Source organism: Hydractinia symbiolongicarpus, chromosome 8 (assembly GCF_029227915.1).
Source record: "Hydractinia symbiolongicarpus strain clone_291-10 chromosome 8, HSymV2.1, whole genome shotgun sequence".
In the NCBI taxonomy this organism is placed as follows: domain Eukaryota; kingdom Metazoa; phylum Cnidaria; class Hydrozoa; order Anthoathecata; family Hydractiniidae; genus Hydractinia; species Hydractinia symbiolongicarpus.
This window is the reverse complement of record NC_079882.1, coordinates 9,488,978-9,510,347: the sequence shown is the minus strand read 5'-3', so window position 1 is coordinate 9,510,347 and position 21,370 is coordinate 9,488,978. Positions and strand designations below refer to the sequence as shown.

General features: G+C 34.2%; 1 protein-coding gene and 1 long non-coding RNA gene across 2 annotated transcripts; both read left to right on the top strand.

Moving 5' to 3' along the window:
- Positions 1 to 2,408: 2,408 nt before the first annotated feature.
- Positions 2,409 to 3,796, top strand: LOC130655127 (uncharacterized). The gene is made up of 2 exons (XM_057457827.1): positions 2,409 to 2,710; positions 3,406 to 3,796. Exons 1-2 carry the CDS (start codon positions 2,424 to 2,426, stop codon positions 3,707 to 3,709), a joined length of 591 nt encoding a protein of 196 aa, XP_057313810.1. The 5' UTR covers positions 2,409 to 2,423; the 3' UTR covers positions 3,710 to 3,796.
- An 11,627-nt stretch (positions 3,797 to 15,423) lies between these two features.
- On the top strand, positions 15,424 to 20,868 carry LOC130655128 (uncharacterized). Its single transcript, XR_008984572.1, has 2 exons — positions 15,424 to 19,101; positions 20,546 to 20,868. It is a non-coding gene; the product is annotated as an uncharacterized LOC130655128 (long non-coding RNA).
- Positions 20,869 to 21,370: the final 502 nt, after the last annotated feature.

Sequence of the window (21,370 nt, the reverse complement as noted above, 5' to 3'; positions counted from 1 at the left end):
TTCAATGACTGAGTTTTCGAAATAAAACGTGTGGAAGACTTAAGCCATCAGTGATAAAATTTTCTTTTTGGTACCATAACTTCTTTGTATAATTGGCTGTGCTGATTCACGAGGCTTGGACATTAAAGAGGACGAAGGAAAACTTTTAAGGAAGATTCAGGGTTGGGATGGCACCAGGAACAAGTGTGGTTCTGCTAGAGTTTTTACAATTCATTTGATCTTCGCTGAAGTGCATTTCGCCGATATATATCTGGGTTTTTTTAACCATACTCTCAGAGCATCGTCAATTTCCCTGTTATTTATCACAACAGCAACTAGTCTCTCTTTCTCCACAATTTGTCAATTCTCACCACATGGTACTTTACAAATCGATAACACTTTATTTTTAGCCCTTCTAAAAATTGTGCAGCCGCAGCTATATAGTGCAACTTTCACCAGGCATGCGTTTGTTTACAGAACATAACTGCTTAAATGCGTTATTTCCAACGAGCTTGCAGGTAAAGTACTGTGTGCTAATAAGATTCTCACAACAAAAACTTAAACAATCGCTGTTTTAAAATCGTGTTTTGGAATTTTGTTATGGTTGTGTTGTCAAAGAAGAAAAAGGGCGAAAAAAAATTAAAGTAAAGATAATACTGTACTGTGTTCTTCTTCCTTGGCAGAATACTCAAAACTCTACATACCTATAGAGTTATATCGCATGTTATGAACTGATAGCTATTGTAACCGCTTTATACGCTAATTCCGTAGCGCTGATTGGCTAAAGAGCCTTCACAATGGGCTTTATTCAGCACGGTATAACTTTTAACTTCATAGCAGCCAAAGTGATAGCATAGCATTTTTTACCAAATACAACTCCTCGTGTTGTCTCTGTTTCCTCGTCAGAACAAACTTTCGATTTATTGATACTTAATATATTTTACAGAACTGAGATTATTATATCGCCAATTTTCTTTTTTTTAAATAAAAATAAAAAAGTATTAATCATAAAAATATTAATTATCCATAACAGGTTGTCTAGACGTCTATGTGGTTCTAATGTGTTTCTACTTTCTGGCACCTTAACTTTTTAAATAGTTTTTTACACGCTATTTGGAAATTGCAGGGATTAGGCTTATAAGTCCCTTCAAAAAAATTGTAAATTTCTTGCCAATCCTTTTTATTAGAGGCGATAAAGTTGATAAAATATATTTGTTTTTTTGTTTATATAATACAGTGTGTTGTTGTTGTTGTCGCTTACAGTGCTTTTACTTTAACGAATTTGTTTTGAATTTACCTGATTATATTGCTAAATACACTTGTACAATATGAGTGAAATATGACTTATGATATCAATATAATTTCTTAAAATATGTTTAAAATAATGTTATAATTTCTTATAAAAAAGCTATAATGTGTATAATTTCAACACCTGGCATGTGCGTCATAACCTCATAATTTGCTGCATGGCTATAATACTTGAATAAAATCAAACGAGTTTGATTTTAAAAATATTGTTGGTGATCTGGTTTCGAATTCCTTTTGTTTGTGTGACAATAGATCTATTATCTGCTAGCGTTGTTGTGGCAACGATGTTATGAAATTAAATTAGATTATAACGACATTTTAACAAATTATAAGAATATTGTAGAAAAATTATAACTGTATTATAGAACACTAGTCGTTAGCCCGTGGAAAATCCACGGGTTCACCCGTCCTTTTTATACCGCATTGCGTCCTTTTCGCTATTGCGCAGCTAAGCTACCATTTTGCGTGATAGACAGACGGACAGACGTATACGGGTATTATAATATAGACTAGTCGTTAACCCGTGGAGAAATCCACGGGTTCGCCCGTCCTTTAAATTTACCTGTCGCAACAAAGTGGATAAAAATATATCGCATTTGATATTCCTGTTTCCATAGCATGATTAACTCAGCGGGGGATCCGCGCAGAGACAGACAGACGAAATACGGCAATTATTAAGAGATGATATTATACAAGTGTATCCTGGCCTTAAAATTCATTTTCATTTAATTTTATTAAAGCGTGACGTAAACAAGCTTTGTTTTTCTTTTGAAATAATTACCATGTCGCGCATAATTTATCATAAATTAAAAATTATTATGAATTAAAAGCACGATCACATATGATCTTGCAATAATTTTTTTCGCAGTTAAACTTCATAAACCGTGATTGAAATTAAACAATCATCTGCCGCAGAAATTAATAATATTGCCGCCGCTGTTGCTGCCGTGATGGCGGATAGAAAAATATGGACCCGGCCCTGCAGGTTTTTGCCGGAGCAATGAGGTTATTCTTAACTCTTATTGGTCTAGAGTGCCGGGTTTGCAAGAGAAGAACACCGGCAGGATTTGATTGGTCATTACAGAAGTTTTCTTAAGTTGTGATTGGCTAAAAATCAATACCCTGCAAAAGCCAAAATGCTCACGCTAGTCTTCATTTTCATATCTTCCTCAACATCATTGCTCAACATGGCGTTTAGTTCAGTGAGAGAAGATGTTTTGAAATTATTTCAAGACGAAGATTTGCAGAAATTGATTGAAATATTTAATATTTATTCTGAGAAATGGATAAATTCAAATAAAAATGTGTTTTTAAACACAGAACAGCTTTATGCTGTACTTTCTTGTGGAGAAATTGGTGTGAATGAAGATGCTTTGAATTATCTTCCTGCATCAGTTTCTTCCAAGAATTGTGTTGCATTGAGGTAAGGTTTTATTTTCTGTAATTTCCATTTCTGATTTTTGCTGACCATTTGTTACCATAGTAATTAAGTGTACATCACTATGTCATCACCATGAACTACTTATGGCTAGCTAGCTAGCTACATGTATTCGTGGTTTTTGTTTTGATTATTACTCTTGGAGAGCTAGCAACCGTATCTATGGTAGATAGATAGATAAATAGATAGATAGATAGATGTGCATATTTTACATGGCTAGCCTCACAAATATCGAGGGATATACCCTGTCTATTATTTCCAGGAGGGACCATGGCGTAGATGGAGAGTCGAGTATTTAATGCTCATTTTGAGCTACGCAGACCCAATTAGAGCCCGCGCTCTACTAGACAACTCCCGGCAACATCCAACGGCCCACACAGTGTGCCATCTTCCCAATTTAACATTCACTAGCCCATGTTGAATCGCCGTCAAGAGGAATCGAACCCCTGTCTCCCGCACAGAGTAGGAGAGCTATAACCACTAATCTACGGCGCCACATAACCACTAATCTACGGCGCCACATAACCACTAATCTACGGCTCCACAAGCTAGCTGGGATGTGTGTGTGTGGAATTAATAATGGTTTTGATTCTTCTCAAAATGTTAAAAATTAGTGTCTTTGCTCTGAGGAGTGAATTCTCTTTAATTTCTCTAAGAAATATTTATTTTTCACTGTTTAGGTCCGAATCATCTGGAAATTGCTTGTTTAGCTCCATATCCTTATGTCTGGTAGGTGATAATAGTTTGACGCAACAGTTAAGGCTACTTGCTTGCATTGAACTTTTTGTCAATTCTGAGTATTATAGTTCTCACCCCAATTTATTTGTTGACAAATATCCATCTTTAAGTCCATCAAATATTTTAGCAATGTCAGTATCTCATGCTGCTGTTGCAGGGACTATGGGGTTACTCAGTTGTCATTTTATCCTGCATTCATTTTTATTCATATCAAACCATTTCATTGCAATATTCATTATCATTTAATTGAAAACTGTCAAGAAATAGTAGAACATAGTTGCAGTTGTCAAGTTATCCTGTATTTTTTAAATATAAATATGCCAATGACAGCTAAATTTTTCTCTATTTTTCCTCATCATTGTATCTTGTTATCTTAATTCTTTACTTCTTTTTTATTTGGCTGTCCATGTCTGGATGACATTTTTTGTTATCCTAGGCATGCTGATGAGCTCTGATATTGAGCGAAACGGCCTATTAACATCTATAAATTATATGAGATAATCTTGTTTCTTTAGTTCATAGGCTTTATATATAACAATAGAAACTCAGCAAGAAAGAGAAGCAACCAAACAACATTGTTGAAAAGAACACGGTAACGATTTTCGTTTTATGCTGTATGAATGACAAATAGCCTTTTTATTTTCAAAATAATTTACAATTTAAATGCGGGAATGTTGTTTTCAGACAATCTAGGATCCTCCAATGTTTAAAAATTTTCTGGCCCCTCAGGCCCAACCATGGTGGGCCTTCGCGTGTCACTAATATAAGTACATTTTACAACGGGGTACATCAGAAATCCTAGATCCGCCCCTGTGCCGAGTATATCAAATTACAATAATTTATGCTTAGATTATATGATAAACTAGTTATCGCACTTATCGTCCTATTTTTCTCGTTTTTTAATTTTCGTAAGTTTTACTCGGCACTATGCGATAACTAATACTTATCAACATTACCATTATCGATATTATTTTCACTTTCATTGAAAAATCCAAGGAAATTCAAAATAGTGTTTTTTTTAATTTTTTGTTATCCTATAACCTTGGAAAAATGATGTGAGATGAATGCGCTAACTAGCCATCGTAGTCAGTGAAGAAAAAACACAAGCTTCTTAAGTATTAAAAACTATAAGTTTATGTTCTTAAAACCTATTTTAACATAAATTTAAGCTGACGTTAAAAACACAAAAATCTTAAGGACATACTGAGCCGTAACTAAATTTTTAGGCTTACTAAGTTCTTCTCATCATAAAGCCAAATATTCTAATTTTTTACTTTTTTGCATTTTTCACACATTCGGTAGAAATGTATGTTTTGTTTCTCCTGCGTTCGTCATGGTGGTAACGGTCGGGTAACAAAAAGTGTGATTTGTCGTCTGCTAGTGTATTCACCAATCTAAAATGGCAACTTTAGAGGCAGCATATCCCTTTCGTCCGATTGGTCACCATAACACGATGTAGCGTAGCTGCTAAGTACCACTGTAAACAAATGAAGAAAAAAAATATGAGATAGAAATAAAAGTGTCAACCACAGGATTTAAACTTGGATATCACTGCTTTCTAAGCAGGAAATAAAACCAATTCTCCAACAACCAACTGTACTGGTATATTTTCCCTAGAATTAATTTTTTTTCCGCTAAATATAATTTTTTTTTTGTAATCAGCCAAATTAATTCCGTCAATTCTACCAAATTCTCTTCCCGAAAAAAAATTTTTATACCGTAGACTTGAAGCACTGATGAAAATAATGTACCAGGATCGTGTGCTTTCGACAAACCGAGATTTTGGACGTTTATGGTTTTTCTAGGACTTTAATAACCTGGTAATTTCAAAACTGGTGAAAGAAAGAATTTATCCATTCTGACTGCTACTGACACACGGAAATGGACTAATAATATAACAAACTAGTTGTTAAAACCCGTAGATGAATTTACTTATATAAACTCTATATTAATACGCTTATTTCAAAAACAGTGTTTTAAGCATCTTAGATAATCATGCTCCTCGAAAGAAAAGGTATGTACGTCATAATCAGGCAGCTTTTATGAGTAAAGAAATAAACAAGGCAATTATGAAGAGATCAAAACTTTTAAATAAGCATAGGAAGGATAAAACTCCAGAGAGTAAATTAGCATACAATAAACAAAGGAATTTTTGTGTTTCACTAGTAAGAAAAAGTAAATACAAATTCTTCAACAACCTTAATGTTAAAAATATAACTGACAAAAGGTTATTCTGGAAAACAGTAAAACCATGTTTCTCTAACAAGACAGTTACAAGTGAAAATATTACCTTAGTTGAAAATGGGACTACAATATCTCATGATAAAGATATTACTGAAATATTCAACAATTATTTGGCAGTGTTGTTGAAAATTTAGGCATAAAGTCATCAAATATACAACCTTCAAGTAATGAAAACAGACCCAAAGATCAAATAAATTCGATAATATATAAATATAAATCTCATGCTAGTGTAGAAAAGATAAGAAAAAGCGCAAAAAGCAACACAAAATTTTCTTTAAAACAAACTGCATTTGAAGATGTTGAAAAATACATTCGAAAACTTGATCCAAAAAAGGCGCAGCAAAAAGATGATATTCCTACTAACATCATCAAAGAAAACAGTGATATTTTTAGCCAATTCATTACTGAAAATTTTAATCAATCGTTAAAAAGTTCTGAATTTCCAACATCTTTGAAAAACGCAGATATTACTCCTACACACAAGAAAGGACTGCGCACTGAAAAGGCGAACTATAGACCTGTAAGCGTCCTATCGAACATCTCAAAAATCTATGAAAGATGCATGCATGACCAAATATACACCTTCTTCGAGCCATTACTTTCGAAACTTCAATTTGGTTTTCGCAAGGGGCACAGTTCACAACAATACCTCATAAGTATGATTGAAAAATGGAAAAACAGTCTTGACAAAGGTGGCACATTTGGAGCGCTTTTAACTGATTTGTCTAAGGCATTTGACTGCATACCACACGAGCTATTACTCAGGGGCGGATCCAGACTTTTTCAAGACTTAGTCAAGACTGAGTCTTGAATTTAGCAGCTGGGGGCTAAATTTTAAGCTTTGCGGGTACAAAAATCGCCGAAAAATTGTCTTCCGATTTATCTAGTTATTAATAAAATTGACCAAAAGAAACGCTAAGCTATAACAAAATCTCCTAAGAACATCTTTTATAAGAATCAAATCTCCGTCTTACACGTCTTATTTTAGATAGATAAAACCACTAAAATTAACAGGGATTAACTACAATAAAGTGAGACAATTGTGAATATATTTCATTATTTATAAACTCCTGCTGTTTCTGCCAATATCAGGCTTCATCAGCATGACTAGGTGAATCAAATGATCACACCAGCCATGGACAGCAAAATAAAACACAATAATAACAAAAACAATAAGAATATGGAAAGATCAGGATAATGAAAATGAAATATACATACATGTGATATGATACAAACACACCTCAACCCACGTATTTGTTCAGATATATTTGTTTATTCATACGGCTAAACTCAAGTTTCGTTTGAACTTTAAAAGAAGAATTAAGAAGGGCTTTTTACTGCTTTTTGCATGCTGAAATAGGAAAATGCAACTTTCAGTTAAGAAAGTTGCAACCTGGAAAAAGGGGAACGTAATGATTTGGCTTGAAGTCTACACCAGACTTAACAATATCTTCATAACAAAATAAAATTTTTAACTGATCTTCATCAGGTAAAATAGATGGGTGTGGCGATATACACTGTGTAAAGAAAGTTGTAACAAACTGTAACAAACCGAATTGTGGGTAAAATGTGTTAATTTTTCTCTTTATTACTGTTGACAAGGCAAGTATTGATAGAAAAGGAAACCATGTCTTGGGGGTACAGTTGTTGATTGCTTCTGATTTAACTGCCTCCTCAGGAGAAAGAGTCATATCACAAACAATATGGGAAAGGGAAAATCTTAATAAACTTTTCTCAGATATAAAAATATTTGCCTTTTGGTTTTTAAAAGCAAATTGAAAACAAAGATGATTGGAATAAAAGGAAGGATGCAAGAAAAGTTCTATGGATGTCAGGATTCTCAAAACATCAACAAGAGAATTATCACCTATACCTATACCAACGATGCTGAGCTGTATAGACAGCCTCCTGATGGATTGGATCTAAAAATAATATATTTTACCATGACCTTTTACTCAACAAACTTTGTTTCTTAATAGTCATTCGAAGAGTTGTTTTTTTTCATCACCAACCTTACTTATCCAGATGTCAAGTTCTTGCTTCTAATAACAACACAAATATTAATTGAGAAAGAATTCCTCCGCAATGCTGAAAATTCTGTTCAAAGCTCATATTACAAAAACAATACACCTTTATGATAATTCAATTGTACATGCGTTCCTACGGCTCTCCATCGTTTTACAATATCGAAAAAAAGGAGGTAAAACTCGTGTTTTTATGAGAGTTTGTTAGAGACGAAAGCGTGTTTTCTCCAGTTTTTTAACTTCTGTCATATCAATTTCTTTCAAATTTTCAGGAAACGTTAATAATAATAAGATACAACTTATGTGTACTTTTCATTAAAAAGAAAACGTGGCAAGAAAAGTTATCACGAAAAAACGTGTTTTCTCCTTAATAAACTCTTATAAAAGTGTAATGTTTACCTCCTTTGATTGCAAAATAAGCTGCGATGGAGTGTTATTTTTTCCGAATTATCGTAAAGGTGTATTAGCCCTAGCTATTAGCTAATTAAATCTTTTTGTATTTGGTTTTAATAGTCTGTTGTATAAACCTCTCCCCAACTAGCTTTTCGTAGCAGATATACTGAAAACCTTTAAATAAATGCAAGGTGTGTTGGAGAGTAAAAAACATACTTCTCACCTTAAAGCAATAATTCCTTTATCTTCACACCTCGCCTCAGATGGAAGGTATATATCTGGACCTAAATTCCGATGAAGACTTTTACCAACCAAGGGATAAATATCCCCAGACAACAAAAATGCTCGAGAATAAACACTTTCTAAAAGTTCTTTTTGCATTTTACGAACAGATTCAAAATTATCACACTTTAAATCAGTAAGCACCCGCGCCAACATATCTGCTGCAGCCATAATCAATAATAGTACGGAAAGAATCCAAGCCAAAAGGCGTGAGTCTTCGACTAATCCTGAGGAAGATGCTTTATCCAAAATGCCATTCCGTGGTTTTAAATTTAAATTATTATTAGAATTACGTCATTCAAATATGACGTATTGTTGCGTAATACACCGAAATGCATTGGGTGCGCATTTAGCAGGAGTTCGCGGAAAAAGCCTGCTGCTGGAGGCACACGCACGTGTTTTTGAGATTTTGTATACCGTTGAAGTTTTCAACTAAAATAAAACCTTTCGAACTGTAATCATCGTTCAATAATGGAAATAAATAAAACGAATAATGAAAATCTAGATGATAAGTTGTCAAAGTTTTTTTTTATTATTCTTGGATATTATAAAGAAAAAATAAAAGCTAGAAATAAATCAAAATCGAAAATTTTTTTCCACCGGATACTTTGTAGATTGTAAAGAAAAACAGAAATATATATTCGAATCCATGGAAGATGTCGATGTAGCAGTTAAAAATCTCGAGATAAAATCATTATCCCATTTCTCTGTTTATCAAAAAGATAAATCATTCGGAGTTGCTGGTGAGTTTTAAGTTATAACAAGAAGCCCTGGGGGCTCTAAGAATTTCCGCGCGCTACAAAAATATTTGATGAAAACCTGCTAATTCGTTGTGTTATTGTGCCAAACATTCGAAGGGGTTTGGTGCATGAACCTCTGAAAATAAAGCACACCAGTGACATTATATCTTACAACAAACGCAAACAAAACGAAACGTGTCAATCAAAATTTTGATGTCCCCATTATGTTCAGCATACTTTTTTTGTTAATTTTGCCAATTTTTGTTGAAAATGAAGTAGTTTTAATTTTTGGACCAATTTTGGCCTAAAATGACATTTAAGGTGGCAAAAAACCAAAATTTTGATGTCACCATCATGTTCAGCATACTTTATTTGTTAACTGTGCCAAATTTTGTTGAAAATAAAGTAGTTCTAATTTTTGGACCAATTTTGGCCTAAAATGACATTTAGGTGATAAAAATCAAAATTATTATGTCACCATTATGTTCAGCATACTTTTTTTGTTAACTGTGCCAAATTTTGTTGAAAATAAAGTAGTTCTAATTTTTGGACCAATTTTAGCCTAAAATGACATTTAGGTGATAAAAATCAAAATTATTATGTCACCATTATGTTCAGCATACTTTTTTTGTTAACTGTGCCAAATTTTGTCGAAAACAAATACCAATTTTGGCCTGAAACTTCAATACGAGACTTCCCAGTAGTTAAGGAGCTTGGGTACGAAGTTTACATCTGTGACTGAGAAACGTGAAATCCCAGGGTCGATTTTTTCTCAAAAAATGCTCCGAAAGAAAAAAACGACGGTTTTAAAGAATTTCCTAGGCCTTCGGCGCAGAAATTCAATAAAAAAAATTGATCTTTTGACCAAGAGAAACAAAAAGCAGTAGTCTTCTTTAAAAAAGAAAATCTTTGTGTGTGTTACCAACTTAATTTTTTAGATATTAATTTAAAAAAATCACAGATTCTTTTCGAAGATATCAAGAACAAGGAGTCACCCCAACAAATCCTTTGGTCCGGAACTCCTTTTGTGATTGTTGGAAAAAAGTCGCTAGATTGCACGCACGGCGTAGATCATGGCATATTAAAAAAAGAAGAAAATACAGGATGAAAAAATCAAAGGAAGAGTATGTTTTACCTTTGCCTTGAATTCTGAAAAGGAAAAAGAAAGGAAAAATAATAACCTTTTTCTTATCTATAGGATTCTCAACACATCGCAAGGTATACAGTAAGGCTCGGTTTATGGTTCAAAATTTGAAAAAACTTGGTTGTCCAGCAAAAATCATAATTCGTGACATCGCCTTTTTCCCAGACTTCAAAGTAAGCGCATTTATTTTTCAATTACTCGTTTTGCCGTTTTAGTCTGACCATTTTCTGCTCATCTATCTAACTACCACAGGACGAAGAAACTCCTGAAGATGACGAAGTTATGATAACACATGTGTCTGAGTGTGACACTCCTTTGCCGAAAAGAAGGAAGTTACTTTTCTCTAAAGAAGAAAGAAGCGCCATTGTTAACAAACAAATGTTAACTGTCGAGTCAATAAACATCGCACAGAGTCTTTTGGTGTCACAATTCCCAACCATAGGCGGATTTCAAGACACGGTTGTTGGGAAGACGCAAAGTTTTGACATCGTGAAATACGAAGAAAATTACATCCAGTTGCTTCATGCTGGTTCTTTGCACTGGATATGCGTGGCAAATGTCAACAACAACAAAATTGACAACAGGTATTGCCAAATTTTTGATAGATTGACAAGTGGAAACGTTTCCGTAGATGTTGCAAATCAAATTGCCGCCATTTCTTACTGCCAATCAGAAGAACTTGTTATCGATGTTATGCCTGTTCAGCAACAGAAAAATGGAGTTGACTGCGGCCTGTTTTCGATTGCTTTTGCTACATCATTAGCATTCGGTGAAAACGCATGCGATAAGATATATGGCAATGATTCTCTTCGTCCACACCTTCTGTCATGTCTAGATGCTGGTCAAATGACTCCCTTTCCAAGTAAGCTACGCGCAAGAAAGAGAACTTTAAGGCCGAAAAAACAAATTTGGTAGAAATATATTGCGATTGCCGTATGCCATACAATACGGACGATGAAATGGTGGAATGTTCAAAGTGCATGGAGTGGTTTCACGATAAATGTGCAAACATTGCGAATGTCCAAGCTTTGTCACGAAGGAAATGGTTTTGTAAAAAATGTAAATAAATTTCTTCCAAAAAAACACATCATCATTCAACATTTCTTTCCTGTTTTACCCAAATATCTACTTCCGCAATAAAATCTGGGTAAATCAGGGATCTGGGTAATAAGTGCGGCTAAAGGAAGCCATATTTAATGCCGAAGTATTTTGAATAAGAGTTAATTTTAAACCACGGAATGGCATTTTGGATAAAGCATCTTCCGGATGGGAGTTAAAACTATAGCCTAACAGGTTATCAGTAACCACGCAGTACGGAACCTAAATTTCCTTCGCCGGCTGCGGGCCACATATTGTTGGACTACGCATAGAGTGTGAAAATTACGTCACGATTTTGACGTCACAGGCCCCTTAGGTGAGATGGGGAGGGTTGCGGGCCATAGCTATTTGATTTTTGACTGACTGAGTGACTGATTAGTCAAAATGAATCAGTCAAAATCTGTAAGCTATAATTTGCAACCCTCTCAGTCTATATGGTAGCGACGTCACAACTTTGACGTCAACATCGCTACAGGCGAATTGGAGAGGGCTGTGAACCATGGCTTTTCGCCGTAAAAAAATTACAATTTTTAACGCCCTCCGTTTGCAACGCCTGGATCGTCGACATCTTCGCTTGGCTAACATTTTTCGTCAAATTTACACTTAGTCACGCGACTTATCTGACTAACCCTGGATCCGCACATGATTACTAGCAAAACTTCATGCATATGGCTTTGATATGAACTCTTTGCTGTTTATAAAATCGTACCTAATTGACAAGAAACAGCGAGTACGTATAAATAACAATTATAGTACATGGAAAAAAATAAAATACGGCGTACCGCAAGGATCAATTTTGGGTCCTTTGCTTTTCAATATATTTTTATGCGACCTTTTCCTTTTTGTCCCATATATGGACATTGTCAACTATGCTGATGATACAACCCCATTTTCAAAAGGAAAGAATATCAACGAAGTTATTGAAAAGATTGAATATGCAGCAATTATAATATTTACTTGGTTTGAAAATAACGGTATGAAAGCCAACCCAGAAAAATCACATTTTTTTACTAACAAAACTGATGTACGATTAAAAGTTTGTGATGAACTTCTAAACAATTCTCAAACTGAGAAACTGCTTGGTATAACCATAGACCACAAACTTTCTTTCGAGGAACATGTTAATCAGCTCTGTAACAAGGCAGGCCAGAAAGTTAGTGCGCTTGCAAGGTTATCTTCCTTAATGACATTAGACCAGCGAAAGCTGATTATTAATGCTTTTGTCACTAGTCATTTTTCGTACTGTCCATTAGTATGGATGTTTCACAGTCGTAAATTAAACAATAGGATAAACCATATACATGAAAGAGCACTAAGAATTATCTATCAAGACTATCAATCCTCATTTGAAGAGCTTTTATCAAAAAATGGGAGCGTTACAATTCACCAAACGAACTTACGCATCCTTGTTACTGAGCTGTATAAAGCTAAAACAAAAACAGGTCCAGAAATGTTGAATGAAATTTTTATTTTTCCTGAACCAGTGTATAATTTGAGGAAGGACAAACTCAAGAGTAACAAAATATTTTCAGTGAGATATGGAATCGAAACACTGTCTAATGTTGGGTTAAAGCTTTGGAACTCTTTGCCTAACGAGTATCGGAACGCTGGTACTTTAATTGAGTTTAGAAACAAAATAAGAAACTGGATTCCAAACCATTGTCCTTGCAGAATATGCAAAACTTTTATACCTGAATTAGGTTTTCTTTAGTTTCCCTGTTGTCTTACTTTGCCAGTTGTGGAGCGGGAACTCAGTTAAACATGTCTTGCGGTGCGACGGTTTAGGTGGGGTGGTATCATATGAGAATATTCTAGCCTTATTATCTGGTTGTATATTATTTTCTCTCGACCCCTGCCTGGGAAGTTTGACTGAAGTTTCTGGAACCACCACTACATAGCCTTGACATATTTTTGACATATTATTTATATTATTTAAAATACTTAAAAAAAATGGTATACGGTATTCCTTATAGATTTTTTATATTCAGTTATTTATTGTTTTTAATGTTTTTAAAGTTGACTTTAATTAGCCTCAGAGCTACATTTTCTTGTAAATTTGTCAACTATAAATAAATTAATAATAATAATAATAACTAGTCGATAAATCCCGTGGAAAAATCTACTGAAGCAGGATAAAAATGAAAATGAATTTAAATTTTTATTTTAAATTTTGATGACCTTAGCAACCCATCCACAAAAAAATAATTTGTAACCGTGATTTCGCGTTGCCTCTATTGTGTAGAGCTCGAAATTCTGAGCAAAATAATGCATGGAATCATTTGCTTTTGATGAACGGTTAAGGAGATATAAGGTGTTTAAAATTTTGCTGACGTCAGAAGAGACTTGTCAAAACCTTAAAAATTCTTTTTATGAATTTGTATACCTGTTGCCTTCATCGTATAGATCTTGAAACGCTGATCAAGAAAATGTATAGGATCATGTACTTTTGATAAACGGTTGCAGAGATATTAGGGTTTAAAGGTTTTTTGACGACGTCATCAACCCGTCCATTCCGGAACTGATTCGGGGACCCAGGTTTGGGAAACTTACCCAAATTGGTCCTAGGTGGTCCCTAGTTACCCACGCGGTGAAAAATCATTGACGTCACCACCTCGTTTCTGAGTTATTTGGCCTCGAAGTTTTAAGTGCACTGTAACGGCTTCATTAATTTAATATAGGATATTGACGTTAAAGTAGTGTTATTGACGTCGCGCCGTAACGTGAGAAAATTTACCATATTAGACATGCATTTTTCGGTTACTTCAAAGAAAATTTCGGTAAGATCAAAGGAAAATGAACATATCCACTTTGCCTGTTACAGACACACGGAACTGGCGTATTATTATATAGATAATGAGTGTGTCTGTCTGTGACAGGCAAAGTGGATGCGTTCATTTTCCTTTAATGTTGCCGAAAAAAAATGCATGTCTAATATGTTAAATTTTATGACGTTACGGCGCGACGTCAATAACACTACTTTAACGTCAATCTATATAATAATACGCCAGTTCCGTGTGTCTGTAACAGGCAAAGTGGATATGTTCATTTTCCTTTAATCTTACCGAAATTTTCTTTGAAGTAACCGAAAAATGCATGTCTAATATGCTAAATTTTCTGACGGTACGGCGCGACGTCAATAACACCACTTTAACGTCAATATCCTATATTAAATTAATGAAGCCGTTACAGTGCACTTAAAACTTCGAGGCCAAATAACTTAGAAACGAGGTGGTGACGTCAATGATTTTTCACTGCGTGGGTAACTAGGGACCACCTGGGACCAATTTGGGTAAGTTTCCCAAACCTGGATCCCCGAATCCGTTTCGGAATGGACGGGTTGATGACGTCTTCACAAAACCTTCAAATCCCAATATTTCTGCAACCGTTTGTCAAAAGTGCACGTTCCTATACATTTTCTTGATCAGCATTTCAAGATCTATATGATGAATGTAACGGGTGTACGAATTTGTGAAGAAATTTTTTTTGGAACTTTTGATAGGGACTTTGCTGACGTCAGCAAAATTTTAAAGCCCTTAAAGCTCCTTAGGCGTTTGTCAAAAACATAGGATACTATACATTTTCTTGATCAGCGTTTCAAGATCTATGCGATGAAGGCAACAGGTATACAAATTTCTAAAAAAAAGTTTTGGGGGTTTGACTGGCCATTGCTGACGTCAGCAAAATTTTAAAACCCTTATATCTCATTAACCGCTTATCAAAAGCACATGATCATATACATTTTCTTGATCAGCAGTTTAAGCTCTACACAATAGAGGCAACGTGGAAATACAGTTCTACTTTTTTTTGTGGATGGGTTGCTGACGTCATCAAAATTTTTATTCTGCCTCAGTGGATTTTTCCACGGGCTTTATCGATTAGTCTCTTTAATAATAGCCGTATTCCGTCTGTCTGTCTGTGTGTCCGCGAAAGCCGTGTCCCGTAACGGAAACACGAAATTTTTAAAATGCGCACCAATACCAAAGGCGATATATTTCTGTCCACTTTGTTGCAACGGGTTAATTTAAAGGACGGGCGTCCCCGTGGATTTTTCCACGGGCTAACGACTAGTCTATATTATAATAGCCGTCGTCTGTCTGTCTCTGCGCGGACCCCCCGCTGAGTCAGAAAATGATGTCACGGAAACACCAATATCAAATGCGATATATTTTTGTCTACTTTGTTGCGACGGGTAAATTTAAGGGACGCGCGACCCCGTGGATTTTTCGACGGGCTAACGACTAGTCTCTATTATAATAGCCGTATTCCGTCTGTCTGTCTCTGCGCGGAACCCCCGCTGAGTTAGAAAATTATGTCACGGAAACACGAATATCAAATGCGATATATTTTTATCCACTTTGTTGCCACGGGTAAATATAATGGACGGGCGAACCCGTGGATTTTTCCACGGGCAACGACTAGTCTCTATTATAATAGCCGTATTCCGTCTGTCTGTCTCTGCGCCAACCCCCCGCTGAGATAGAAAATGATGTTACGGAAACACGAATATCAAATGCGATATATTTTTATCCACTTTGTTGCGACGGGTAAATATAAAGGACGGGCGACCCCGTGGATTTTTCCACGGGCTAACGACTAGTCTCTTTAATTGCGCCCCGCCGAAGGGGCGCACATTTAGTGGACCGCGGGTATATAGTGTTTGTTGCGCCCCACCGAAGGGGCGCACATTTAGTGGACCGCGGGTATATAGTGTTTGTGTTGTGTATGGCAAAAAAATTTTCCACTCTTTACTTCGCGGGGGAACTTCGGCTCGAACATCCAACCTAGGTTTGATATAACACAACCTGTGTGTTTGGTACCATCAAGACAAAAATAACACTGATCGAGCAAAACTTATCTTGTCTCGGTTTCTTTGTTGTCTCTGAAGATTTGACTGCCATAAAAAATATTAATCGAGATTCTTTTGTTATGTTAATTTAAAGCTTTGTAATATTGTCTCGTTTAATATGCTTAAATGTCACTGCAGCCCACGTGAATTTATCTTCAAGAAAAGGTTTGTTTTTCTTTATCCAAGTTGTTTCGAAACTTGTTAACAGTAAGTAGAAGGATTACTTATATTTTATATGAAATTAAACTCAGAACGGTTTATGGCGTTGATCCAAAGGCCGCAATTTATAAATGCATCACAATTTAAAGTCAATCAAGAACAGAACATTCCGTGTATGGCCATGACTAAAACTGCTTGCATTTTGTTGGTCTTCCCTTCCCGATGGTCTGGCTTGTCGTAATAGCTTTAATGATGTAGCTAGGGAGCTAAATATTTATTTTTAAATTCTTGCATTTTATAAGTTAATAGTCGTAAAACTACTCTCACTTGTACTACAGCTATCAAGCTAGAACTGCACAAAATAGTGCTTTCATTAGAGTCCCTTTTTTCAGAAGCAACAAAAAACTTTTATCCTGCCCTGTGTAATTTTATCAACGAGGGTGCTGATAAGCCACATACACCGTAAAAAGTATAGGCGTTTTGGGTGAGTAAAATAACTTCTAAAGGAACCTTTGTGAGGCTGCTATCATGTATTCTTGCGGTCAGAATGTTCTCCTTCGTTGCTATCCGATGGAGAACAAAGTGGACTTTTCACGGTCAAACCTTCAAAGTAGCAACCTTACTTAAACAGAATTTACAAGTAAAACGTCGTTAAAATGTCGCAAAATGGCAAAAATTAAGCAGTATCTAAACCATATTAAAGATTCGACTAAAAAAAAAAGAATTCCTTGAAAAATCCAGTATTGTATTTATGAAGATTTCACCACAAAAACATTAATTACGGCATTTGTACCCCATTTCATAATGGCTGCCCGTGATTGGTTGACACAAATCAGACCGCAAGAATATATATAAAAAGATATTTGTTGAATCATGAAAAAATATTGTTGTTCATTGCACGGAACAGTCAAGTTGAACTGATAAATTAACCAATAACATAACATAGTTAGCCCTTGCAGTACAACTAGACGCTACCCACAGTATGTTACAGGTTTCTTTGTTTTCTTCCCTTTTTTATGTTTTTTCTTGAAATTATAAATGATGTTGTTGATTTATCAAATCTGACAAATTTATTAATTGAGTGTCTACCCTTTTTTGTATCAACTTGTTCAATTCAATTCGAAAACAATGACCAATCAATTTCCTCGATAATAAACAATCAAATTTGTAAAATTCAATAAATCGATTTCAACAAAATAAGTCCTGTATTGTCCACAGGTTTGAAAATCTTGTATCGCCTGCTTAATATTATACTTGTTTAACAATGATATCAAAGCCAGCTTGACTAAATTTATATATATATTTTTATTTATATAGTATACCTTTTGTGTATCACATGGCATTGATTTGTATCTTTTTAATAAATTCTAACTTTAAATCAGATAAGTAGACAATAATTAAACAACCTAGTATTAATTCAGTTCTGGTAAAATTGTATTCTTCTTTCTCAATTTTAAATATACTTTCTTTTTCAGATCATTTGTTATGAAACCATGCACCATCAGCAGTTTCAAAAAATCTTCAACGAGAGAAATTTTTAAGGATTTTATTGGTAACTTAACAGAGTAATAATTCATTGAAATTGAAATTGTTCAGAAGTTATTATATATATTCGAATCGTGAAGTTCATACATAGCAATCCTGCATCCTGGAATTTTCGAGATCAGTTATAAAAAAATCCAGTTAAAGTTTTAACTATTGTTTTAGAATATATACTATATATATGTAAAAAAAAAATTATTTTTTATTTATCAAGTTGTATTTTACGCAATAATAATTGAGAATTAGGATACTTATGATGTGTTTATATACCCCATTGTTCTCCGTTTTAAAGTCTACTTCAAATTTCAGAATCTTTTAGGCTAATGACGGAAATCTTCAAGTCGCAGGGCTTCTTATTTAAAAATTTTCCCCTGGGCAATAAGCTTATTCACAAGCCTCTATGCAATTCCGTACTGCATTTCTATCATATTCGTCATATTTGGCGGAAAATGTTTCAGCAGAATAGCTTTCAGACACAATTTGTTATTACAGCACAAGAATTTTTGGAGATTTGATAAGTCAAAAATGTATGCGTAAGTCTTTTGAACGAATTTTAACCAAAAATCAAAAGCAATGATTACGTGAAATTACACAACAAGAAGGCTAGAGGCGTTTAAAGTGTACATATATTTAATCAAGATCTAACTTTATAGATAGAGCCTTAGCCAAATGTGAAAATAACGAAAATAATAAGTTCTAACACTGCAGTTTTTATAGATTTCAAACGTCCACCATTTTCCATTTTAATTTTAAATCCCGTTCTAAATTTGAATGTTTGAAATCGTTATTAGTAATTCGGGGCGCATTAGTGGTAACTATGGCTAGTTTTATGTATGGGAGAAGTTTTTTTCTTACTCTCAACTTCGCGGGGGAACTTCGGCTCGAACATTCAACCTAGGTTTGATATAACACAACCTGTGTGTTTGGTACCATCAAGACAAAAATAACACTGATCGAGCAAAACTTATCTTGTCTCGGTTTCTTTGTTGTCTCTGAAGATTTGACTGCCATAAAAAATATTAATCGAGATTCTTTTGTTATGTTAATTTAAAGCTTTGTAATATTGTCTCGTTTAATATGCTTAAATGTCACTGCAGCCCACGTGAATTTATCTTCAAGAAAAGGTTTGTTTTTCTTTGTCCAAGTTGTTTCGAAACTTCTTAACAGTAAGTAGAAGGATTACTTATATTTTATATGAAATTAAACTCAGAACGGTTTATGGCGTTTATCCAAAGGCCGCAATTTATAAATGCATCACAATTTAAAGTCAATCAAGAACAAAACATTCCGTGTATGGCCATGACTAAAACTGCTTGCATTTTGTTGGTCTTCCCTTCCCGATGGTCTGGCTTGTCGTAATAGCTTTAATGATGTAGCTAGGGAGCTAAATACTTATTTTTAAATTCTTGCATTTTATAAGTTAATAGTCGTAAAACTACTCTCACTTGTACTACAGCTATCAAGCTAGAACTGCACAAAATAGTGCTTTCATTAGAGTCCCTTTTTTCAGAAGCAACAAAAAACTTTTATCCTGCCCTGTGTAATTTTATCAACGAGGGTGCTGATAAGCCACATACACCGTAAAAAGTATAGGCGTTTTGGGTGAGTAAAATAACTTCTAAAGGAACCTTTGTGAGGCTGCTATCATGTATTCTTGCGGTCAGAATGTTCTCCTTCGTTGCTATCCGATGGAGAACAAAGTGGACTTTTCACGGTCAAACCTTCAAAGTAGCAACCTTACTTAAACAGAATTTACAAGTAAAACGTCGTTAAAATGTCGCAAAATGGCAAAAATTAAGCAGTATCTAAAACATATTAAAGATTTGACTAAAAAAAAAAGAATTCCTTGAAAAATCCAGTATTGTATTTATGAAGATTTCACCACAAAAACATTAATTACGGCATTTGTACCCCATTTCATAATGACTGCTTAACCGGAATACTGGCCCGTGATTGGTTGACATGAATCCGACCGCAAGAATATATATAAAAAGATATTTGTTGAATCATGAAAAAATATTGTTGTTCATTGCCCGGAACAGTCAAGTTGAACTGATAAATTAACCAATAACATAACATAGTTAGCCCTTGCAGTACAACTAGACGCTACCCACAGTATGTTACAGGTTTTTTTGTTTTCTTCCCTTTTTCATGTTTTTTCTTAAAATTATAAATGATGTTGTTGATTTATCAAATCTGACAAATTTATTAATTGAGTGTCTACTCTTTTTTGTATCAACTTGTTGAATTCAATTCAAAAACAATGACCAATCAATTTCCTCGATAATAAACAATCAAATTTGTAAAATTCAATAAATCGATTTCGACAAAATAAGTCCTGTATTGTCCACAGGTTTGAAAATCTTGTATCGCCTGCTTAATATTATACTTGTTTAACAATGATATCAAAGCCAGCTTGACTAAATTTATATATATATTTTTATTTATATAGTATACCTTTTGTGTATCACATGGCATTGATTTGTATCTTTTTAATAAATTCTAACTTTAAATCAGATAAGTAGACAATAATTAAACAACCTAGTATTAATTCAGTTCTGGTAAAATTGTATTCTTCTTTCTCAATTTTAAATATACTTTCTTTTTCAGATCATTTGTTATCAAACCATGCACCATCAGCATTTTCGAAAAATCTTCAACGAGAGAAATTTTTAAGGATTTTATTGGTAACTTAACACAGTAATAATTCATTAAAATTGAAATTGTTCAGAAGTTATTATATATATTCGAATCATGAAGTTCATACATAGCAATCCTGCATCCTGGAATTTTCGAGATCAGTTATAAAAATATCCAGTTAAAGTTTTAACTATTGTTTTAGAATATATACTATATATATGTAAAAAAAATTTTTTTTTTATTTATCAAATTGTATTTTACGTTAATTACAATAATAATTGAGAATTACGATACTTATGATGTGTTTATATACCCCATTGTTCTCCGTTTTAAAGTCTACTTCAAATTTCAGAATCTTTTAGGCTAATGACGGAAATCTTCAAGTCGCAGGGCTTTTTATTTAAAAATTTTCCCCTGGGCAATAAGCTTATTCACAAGCCTCTATGCAATTCCGTACTGCATTTCTATCATATTCGTCATATTTGGCGGAAAATGTTTCAGCAGAATAGCTTTCAGACACAATTTGTTATTACAGCACAAGGATTTTTGGAGATTTGATAAGTCAAAAATGTATGCGTAAGTCTTTTGAACGAATTTTAACCAAAAATCAAAAGCAATGATTACGTGAAATTACACAACAAGAAGGCTAGAGGCGTTTAAAGTGTACATATATTTAATCAAGATCTAACTTTATAGATAGAGCCTTAGCCAAATGTGAAAATAATAAGTTCTAACACTGCAGTTTTTATAGATTTCAAACGTCCACCATTTTCCATTTTAATTTTAAATCCCGTT

Excerpts from the sequence above, each read along its gene's own strand:
- LOC130655127 (XM_057457827.1), top strand. The coding sequence starts at position 2,424 with ATGCTCACGCTAGTCTTCATTTTCATATCTTCCTCAACATCATTGCTC. Across the intron at positions 2,711-3,405 it reads AAGAATTGTGTTGCATTGAG|GTCCGAATCATCTGGAAATT; the intron begins GTAAGGTTTTAT and ends TTCACTGTTTAG.